At 52.3% G+C, this 7,500-nt stretch overlaps 1 protein-coding gene across 1 annotated transcript in view; it reads right to left on the bottom strand.

The window, feature by feature from the left end:
• Positions 1-7,500, bottom strand: part of si:ch211-137a8.2 (uncharacterized protein LOC777613 homolog) — a 42,121-nt gene that overhangs the window by 15,362 nt on the left and 19,259 nt on the right. Inside the window, exons 3-6 of the mRNA XM_062553233.1 lie at positions 7,326-7,500; positions 5,955-6,105; positions 2,464-2,646; positions 1,804-1,941 (exon numbers count right to left, since the gene is read on the bottom strand). The exon at positions 7,326-7,500 is cut by the window's right edge and continues 160 nt beyond it. Coding sequence (XP_062409217.1) covers positions 1,804-1,941; positions 2,464-2,646; positions 5,955-6,105; positions 7,326-7,500 — 647 coding nt within the window. The remainder of the gene's footprint in view (positions 1-1,803; positions 1,942-2,463; positions 2,647-5,954; positions 6,106-7,325) is intronic.

Here is a 7,500-nt window from a genome sequence, read left to right as displayed (position 1 = left end):
CATTATAAGCAGCCTGGCACTTAAAGACTGGCACCAGAGCTGCAAAGAGCAGCACAGTGAGACTGGCAGTGAGACGGACTGGCGGTGAGACGGACTGGCATAGCGAGCTCCATAACGTCCCTGCCCATATGTCTGTATCGGGAGCTGGTGCAGCTTGGTGTCTGTGCCAGTTTGCGGAGCGTCACTCTCGCAATACCCACCAACCAGCCCTGAGAGACTAGAGTAGCAAACATTAGCACAGGGAGATTGCGCAGCTAGTGCAGTTAGTAGATCTCGCTTTGCTCATCGTCACTCTCAATGTCCATTAAGTGCCCTGAGAGAGACTACTGCAGCACACTCTAGCACCAGAGACAGCCGGTGGGCAGCGGTGAGATCCGTGATGACGCCTGGCAGACACTGTCCCAGGAGCAGCTTGGTGACTCTGCCAGTTTCCTTAGTGCCACCCTCCATCAACAGGACACACACACACACACACACACACAGTGTTTAGAAGAAAACGTGATGACGCCTGGCAGAGACTGTCCCAGGAGCAGCTTGGTGACTCTGCCAGTTTCCTTAGTGCCACCCTCCATCAGCAGCGCCACGAGACCGCACTAGCACAGCGGAAGTGCCAGTGGTCAGACAAGCCCAGCGAGCCCGTCAGTGGGCAGACTGGCATACAGGGATCCGTAATGGCACTATTCCGACTGACTGACTCTCCACCTCAAGCTGGTGTGTGTGGCGAGTCACGTTCTGGCGCATGATGCTAGCTGTACATCACCCAGGTGGGCGCTACACATAACACTGGTGGGTAGATGAGGAAACCCCTTCATTGTAAAACGCTGGGTGCCTTTCGCGGTACAAAATGCACGTTGCTGTTGCTGTAGTTGTAGTAGTGAGACCATCAGTGGACAAACAGGTGCGTTGAAATCCATGTTGGCACTAAACAGGCACTAGGCGGGTACTAGACAGGCCAGACAGGTTCTGGATGGGCACTAGGCGGGTACTAGACAGGCCAGGCAGGTTCTGGACAGGCACTAGGTGGGTACTAGACAGGCCAGAAAGGTTCTGGACGGGCACTAGTTGGGTACTAAGATGGCACTTGGCAGGCAGGTTCTGGATGGGCACTAGGTGGGTACTAGATGGGCACTATGTGGGTACTAGATGGGCACTAGGTGGGTACTAGATGGGCACTAGGTGGGTACTAGATGGGCACTATGCGGGTACTAGATGGGCACTAGGTGGGTAGTAGATGGGCACTAGGTGGGTACTAGATGGGCACTAGGTGGGTACTAGATGGGCACTGGGTGGGTAGTAGATGGGCACTAGGTGGGTACTAGATGGGCACTGGGTGGGTACTAGATGGGCACTAGGTGGGTAGTAGATGGGCACTAGGTGGGTAGTAGATGGGCACTAGGTGGGTACTAGATGGGCACTGGGTGGGTACTAGATGGGCACTAGGTGGGTACTAGATGGGCACTATGCGGGTACTAGATGGGCACTAGGTGGGTAGTAGATGGGCACTAGGTGGGTACTAGATGGGCACTGGGTGGGTAGTAGATGGGCACTAGGTGGGTACTAGATGGGCACTGGGTGGGTACTAGATGGGCACTAGGTGGGTACTAGATGGGCACTAGGTGGGTAGTAGATGGGCACTAGGTGGGTACTAGATGGGCACTGGGTGGGTACTAGATGGGCACTGGGTGGGTACTAGATGGGCACTATGCGGGTACTAGATGGGCACTACGTGGGTACTAGATGGGCACCAGGTGGGTACTAGATGGGCACGAGACGGGCACTGTGCGGGCACGGTGAGGCGCATACCTGGAGCTGGTGCATCTTGGTGACGGTGCTGTGGGTGGAGCAGTGCTCCACCTCGGTGAGGCGCAGGTCCATGTCTGCCAGCCACACGGCCATGTCCTCCCGCTGCAGCTCAAACGCCTCCCTCTGGCCCACACAGTGCTGCACAGCACAGATGGACACACACATGGAGTTAGACACACACACACACACACACACACAGTGTTTCGAAGAAAACATGCAAACACACACACACAACAAAAAAACAAACAGAAGCCTGAAAAGTACATACTCAAACACATGGTTTAAATTACACACACACACACACACACACAACTCAGAAAACACTAAAATACACAGAATTATGCACACACACACGTGATGAGAGAATATAACATACTGCATGTTATTCATAATCAGAGTGCCATCTGTGAGGCAGAGAGGACGATGGCAGACGACAGGACAGACGACAGGACAGGACAGGAGAGGACAGGACAGGATCGGAACCGGCGGAGCCTCGGAGCGAATGAAAGAATTCATAGAAATGAAAGACAGGAACGAATGAAAGAAATGAAGGGATTGAAAGAAGGCTGTGTGTGTGTATAGACGGGTGGAGATGATGAGGTTGTGTGTGTGTATAGACGGGTGGAGATGATGAGGTTGTGTGTGACGCCACTGCGGTACCCGTAGCCGACGGCAGATGCACTCGACAGCCTCGGTGAGGCGGTCCCAGCGCTGGCTGCAGTCCTTCGCCATGGCAACCAGCCGTGCCCGCATGGCTCCGTCAAAGAGGCGCAGCAGGGAGCGACTCCGCAGGGTCACCGAGTCCAGCTGGGCCACGCGACTCTGACACTCCGCCTGCAGCGCCTGGGGGGGGGGGGGGGGGGGGGGGGTGAGGGCGTGAGAAGATGTATGGGGGGGGGGGGGCAGAAAAGAGGAGATGAGGGTATGTATAGGGAGGGGGGCAGAAAAGAGGAGATGAGGGGATGGAGAGAGGAGAGGTGACAGAGGGGATGAGAGGAGGAGAGGAGGAGGAGTGAAGTGGAGTTGGAGAGAGACAGAAAAGAGGATGAGGGGAGGAGGTAGAGAGAGAGTGACAGGAGATGAGGGAGGTAGAGTGAGAGATGAGGAAATGAGGGGAGGGGAGAGCGAGGGATGAAAAGATGAGGAGGAAGAGGGAGGGGGAACCAGATGAGTGAAATTGAGGAGAGGAGGAGAGAGAGAACATGAGGGGAAGACAGACAGAGGAGAGGAGAAGAACAGAACAGAATAAAGAGGTGAAGAGATGACAGATAGACAGAGATAAAGACATGAAATGAGGACAGGAGAAGAGAAGAGAGGAGAGGGGGAGAAGAGAGGAGAGGGGGAGAAGAGAGAGTTGGGTTTGAGACACCAGTGCTTTCCTGTTCTACCCAATAACACAACAGAACATCACAGGATTAAGACACTGGCAAACAGGGCCACTCTATGAAAGAAAAACTTCTTTGAGAACAGTTCCACTTACATATTTACTGAGCAAACGGTCTTTGAAGATGCCCTATGTTTGCCCATCATCAGCACATACAACAAAAGATATTTGAAGAACTTTTTCAGCTCTTTGCTCACTCACAACACATTGAGAGATAGCTCTTTCTTGAATGCTTCCACCAGAAGGGACTGTACACAAGAAAAGCCACTAAATAGAGCGTGTAATAGTTCCCCTTTACGGACAGACAAGCCTTTTTCCTCCAGTGAGAGTCGCGCTGCAGTCTCTGAGAGAAACCACATTATCCAGGCCGGTTAGTGGAGGAAAAGTGGGCTCATTGTATCTGGCCAGGTCCTGGACAACGTGACCAAAGTAGAGTAAATGCAGATCAGTTATCAGTGCATCTCCTCAGAGTTCCAGGAAAAATGACCCCGTGTGACCACAGAGAGGAGAGGAGAGAAGAGAGAGGAGGGAAGACAGAGGGTAAAGAGACAGAGAGGAGGAGGAGGAGGAGGAGGAGGAGGAGGAGGAGGAGGAGGAGACGAGTCGAGACAAGACAGAGAGGAGGGAAGACATAGAGAGTAGGGAGAGGAGACAGAGAGGAGGAGGAGGAGGGGGAGAGGAGTCGAGACAAGACAGAGAGGAGGGAAGACATAGAGAGTAGGGAGAGGAGACAGAGAGGAGGAGGAGGAGGAGGAGGAGGAGGAGGAGACAAGTCGAGACAAGACAGAGAGGAGGGAAGACATAGAGAGTAGGGAGAGGAGACAGAGAGGAGGAGGAGGAGGAGGAGGAGACAAGTCGAGACAAGACAGAGAGGAGGGAAGACATAGAGAGTAGGGAGAGGGGAGAGAGGAGATGGATAGTAGGAAGAGAGTAGGTAGAGGAGAGGAGGAGGAGAGGAGAGGAGGAGGAGGAGGGGAGAGGAGGTATGGAGTTGAGGAAGACAGGAGAGCAGAGGAGGCAGAGAGGAGGAGGAGGAGGAGGAGGAGAGGAGAGGAGAGGAGAGGAGAGGAGAGGAGAGGAGAGGAGAGGAGAGGAGGGGAGGAGGAGGCATGGAGTTGAGGAAGACAGGAGAGCAGAGGAGGCAGAGAGGAGAGGAGGAGGAGGAAGGGAGAGGAGGTATGGAGTTGAGGAAGACAGGAGGCAGAGAGGAGAGGAGGAGGAGAGGAGGAGGAGGTATGGAGTTGAGGAAGACAAGAGAGTAGAGCCGCCTGCAGACAGAGAGGACGTAATGGTGCAGAAGAATGCAGCGTTGGCTGGCCACAGCGGGCCGTAGTTATGTAGCGTAGCGTAGTATAGCGTAGCGTAGCGCAGTGTAGCGTAGCGCAGGGCAGCACAGAGCCAGTGGGTGACACTGAGCCCAGCTGACACACAGCCAGAGCGCTCCATCAGTGGCAGGGTCACGGAGGTCAGATCCACCACATGGGGGACAGCTGACTGACCGTCCACTAAAAGCCCCGGCGGGGAGGCGAGGGGGGGTAGGTGGTCCCATAAAGTGACTGCATTCGGAGTAATAACAGGCCTCAGGAAATATTTATGTCCATCTTGCAAGAAGGCAACATCTACAGAAGATCTTCATGGCCAATTCATTTCTTATTCATATATGAAAGATGACAATATTCTGCTGTTGGATGCAGCACCTGTGTTCCAAATGTGAAGTGAAGCTTGGATAAAGCCTTTTCAGTCTTTTGGACAGTTTCCCATGAAAACGTTCAAAACCAACACTTACTTTACTTTGAAATGACAACTAATCGGACTTTAGTGCAATGCTCTACAAAATGTTGTATGTCCCCGAGTTACCACAAGGCACAATGTTTTCTGTGCTACCGGAAAGTTGTCTGCAGTTGAAAGGCCCTACACACAACATACTGCAAGTGACTCAAGGGAGAGATGGGGGAACTCTAAAGCATCTCAAAAACAGGTGTTTTAGGGGAAACTTAAAAAGATGCAGAGCTAATAGGGAAAATAGGATTTTATACTGGTGGCATCATCACATACATGGCTGTTGGTGAGTCCTGATACAGCACAGATGATTTTTAGGGGACATATAGAAAAGAAGTAGAGGTTGTGGCAAATTGGTGAGTGCATGTGATTTAAATCCATGGTGTAAACGCGGGTTATGAATGCTGTGGTCTAAAACAGAGACGGTAGATAAAGCGAGACGATTCATAAGAGGGTCACTTCCTGTATCTGTTAGTAGTCTGAAAGCAGCTTAGGTAGTAGCCTAGGTACAGTAGGTCATAACTCCTAAGTTTAATTATCAATCCTGTTCACTGGCATGGCACACAAGGACAATAAAATAAAATACACACAAATACATTTATCTTCTCTTATTGCTTATTCAGGGAAACGTTTATGTTTGATGTACTGGACACGCCTATTTAGGAGTCTGGAATCACGTGCCATTTCATTCCACTGGCAAACCATTGGCAAACGATTCATCTTGGTAACTAGACAATCTTTGGTCAAAAACTCTTGGCCCCAGCCGTGGCGCAACTGGCTGGGGCACCTGCACCGCACGCCGGCGACCCGGGTTCGATTCCCGCCCCGTGGTCCTTTCCGGATCCCACCCCAGCTCTCTCTCCCACTCGCTGCCTGCCATTCTCTACTGTCCTGTCCAATTAAAGGCATAAAAAGCCCAAAAAAATAACCTTTAAAAAAACAAACAAAAAAAAAAAAACTCTCGTGGTGGAACTTCCTGCCGGCGCACCTGGAACTTGGTGAGCTCCTCCTTGGCGACGGCGTGCGGGACGTGACAGGTGTTGGGGGCGGCGGCCATCTGCTCGGCCCGCTGGAGCCAGTTCTCCAGGTGAGAGCGATCAGTCATAAACTCGTACCACTGCAGCCAGCGCCGCTCCAGCCTTACCCAGGGAGAGAGAGAGAGATGGAGAGATGGAGGGATAGAGAGAGAAGAGAGAGGGAGAGAAGGAGAGAAGGAGAGAAAGAGAAAGGGTTCAGGGGTTTACTCACCTGTAAACAAATCCTTGTATTATTGCACCCTTAAAACACATAATGCATTAGAATATGCAAACCCAGACATGGGAGACAGAGAGATAACACATTGATGAATACATGAGTAGAATACACAAGCTTTGTGTTTGTCCACTCCATGACCCCTGATTTGCATGAATACGACATTCACACACTTCCTCTGCACTGACCAGATCACCCCTCGGACTTCGACCCCGGAAACTCCAGAAGCTCACCTGCAGCAGCACTCTCTAAATATGTGCACAACAATGCCACCTGAGGAACTGCCAACCACACAAAGCCCTGCCAGCCCCTCCCTGCCCATAGAGTTGAATACATCACCTGACGGGCACCTCAACAGGTAAATAACCCCTGTAAGCCCCTCCCTGCCCATAGAGTTGAATACATCACCTGACGGGCACCTCAACAGGTAAATAACCCCTGTAAGCCCCTCCCTGCCCATAGAGTTGAATACATCACCTGACGGGCACCTCAACAGGTAAATAACCCCTGTAAGCCCCTCCCTGCCCATAGAGTTGAATACATCACCTGACGGGCACCTCAACAGGTAAATAACCCCTGTAAGCCCCTCCCTGCCCATAGAGTTGAATACATCACCTGACGGGCACCTCAACAGGTAAATAACCCCTGTAAGCCCCTCCCTGCCCATAGAGTTGAATACATCACCTGACGGGCACCTCAACAGGTAAATAACCCCTGTAAGCCCCTCCCTGCCCATAGAGTTGAATACATCACCTGACGGGCACCTCAACAGGTAAATAACCCCTGTAAGCCCCTCCCTGCCCATAGAGTTGAATACATCACCTGACGGGCACCTCAACAGGTAAATAACCCCTGTAAGCCCCTCCCTGCCCATAGAGTTGAATACATCACTTGACGGGCACCTCAACAGGTAAATAACCCCTGTAAGCCCCTCCCTGCCCATAGAGTTTAATACATCACTTGACGGGCACCTCAACAGGTAAATAACCCCTGTAAGCCCCTCCCTGCCCATAGAGTTTAATACATCACTTGACGGGCACCTCAACAGGTAAATAACAGATGATGTCATCCATGCAGTAGGGTAGGGGCACACAAGGGAGATACTCACTGGCCCTCCAGAGAGAGGGACCCATCCTGGCAGAGGGGCCCAGGCCAGGGCCATTCCTTTGGGCTATCTGTCTGGCTGAGTCCCCTGGTGGGCTCCAGGTACTGGTCCAGCCATCCAAGGTGGAGCGGAGGAGGAGAGGAGGACGAGGATGGCAGTGCCCCCTCCCGGTCTCTGG

This window comes from Sardina pilchardus, chromosome 13 (genome assembly GCF_963854185.1).
Source record: "Sardina pilchardus chromosome 13, fSarPil1.1, whole genome shotgun sequence".
NCBI lineage: Eukaryota > Metazoa > Chordata > Actinopteri > Clupeiformes > Clupeidae > Sardina > Sardina pilchardus.
This window is presented reverse-complemented; position numbering and strand designations above follow the sequence as displayed.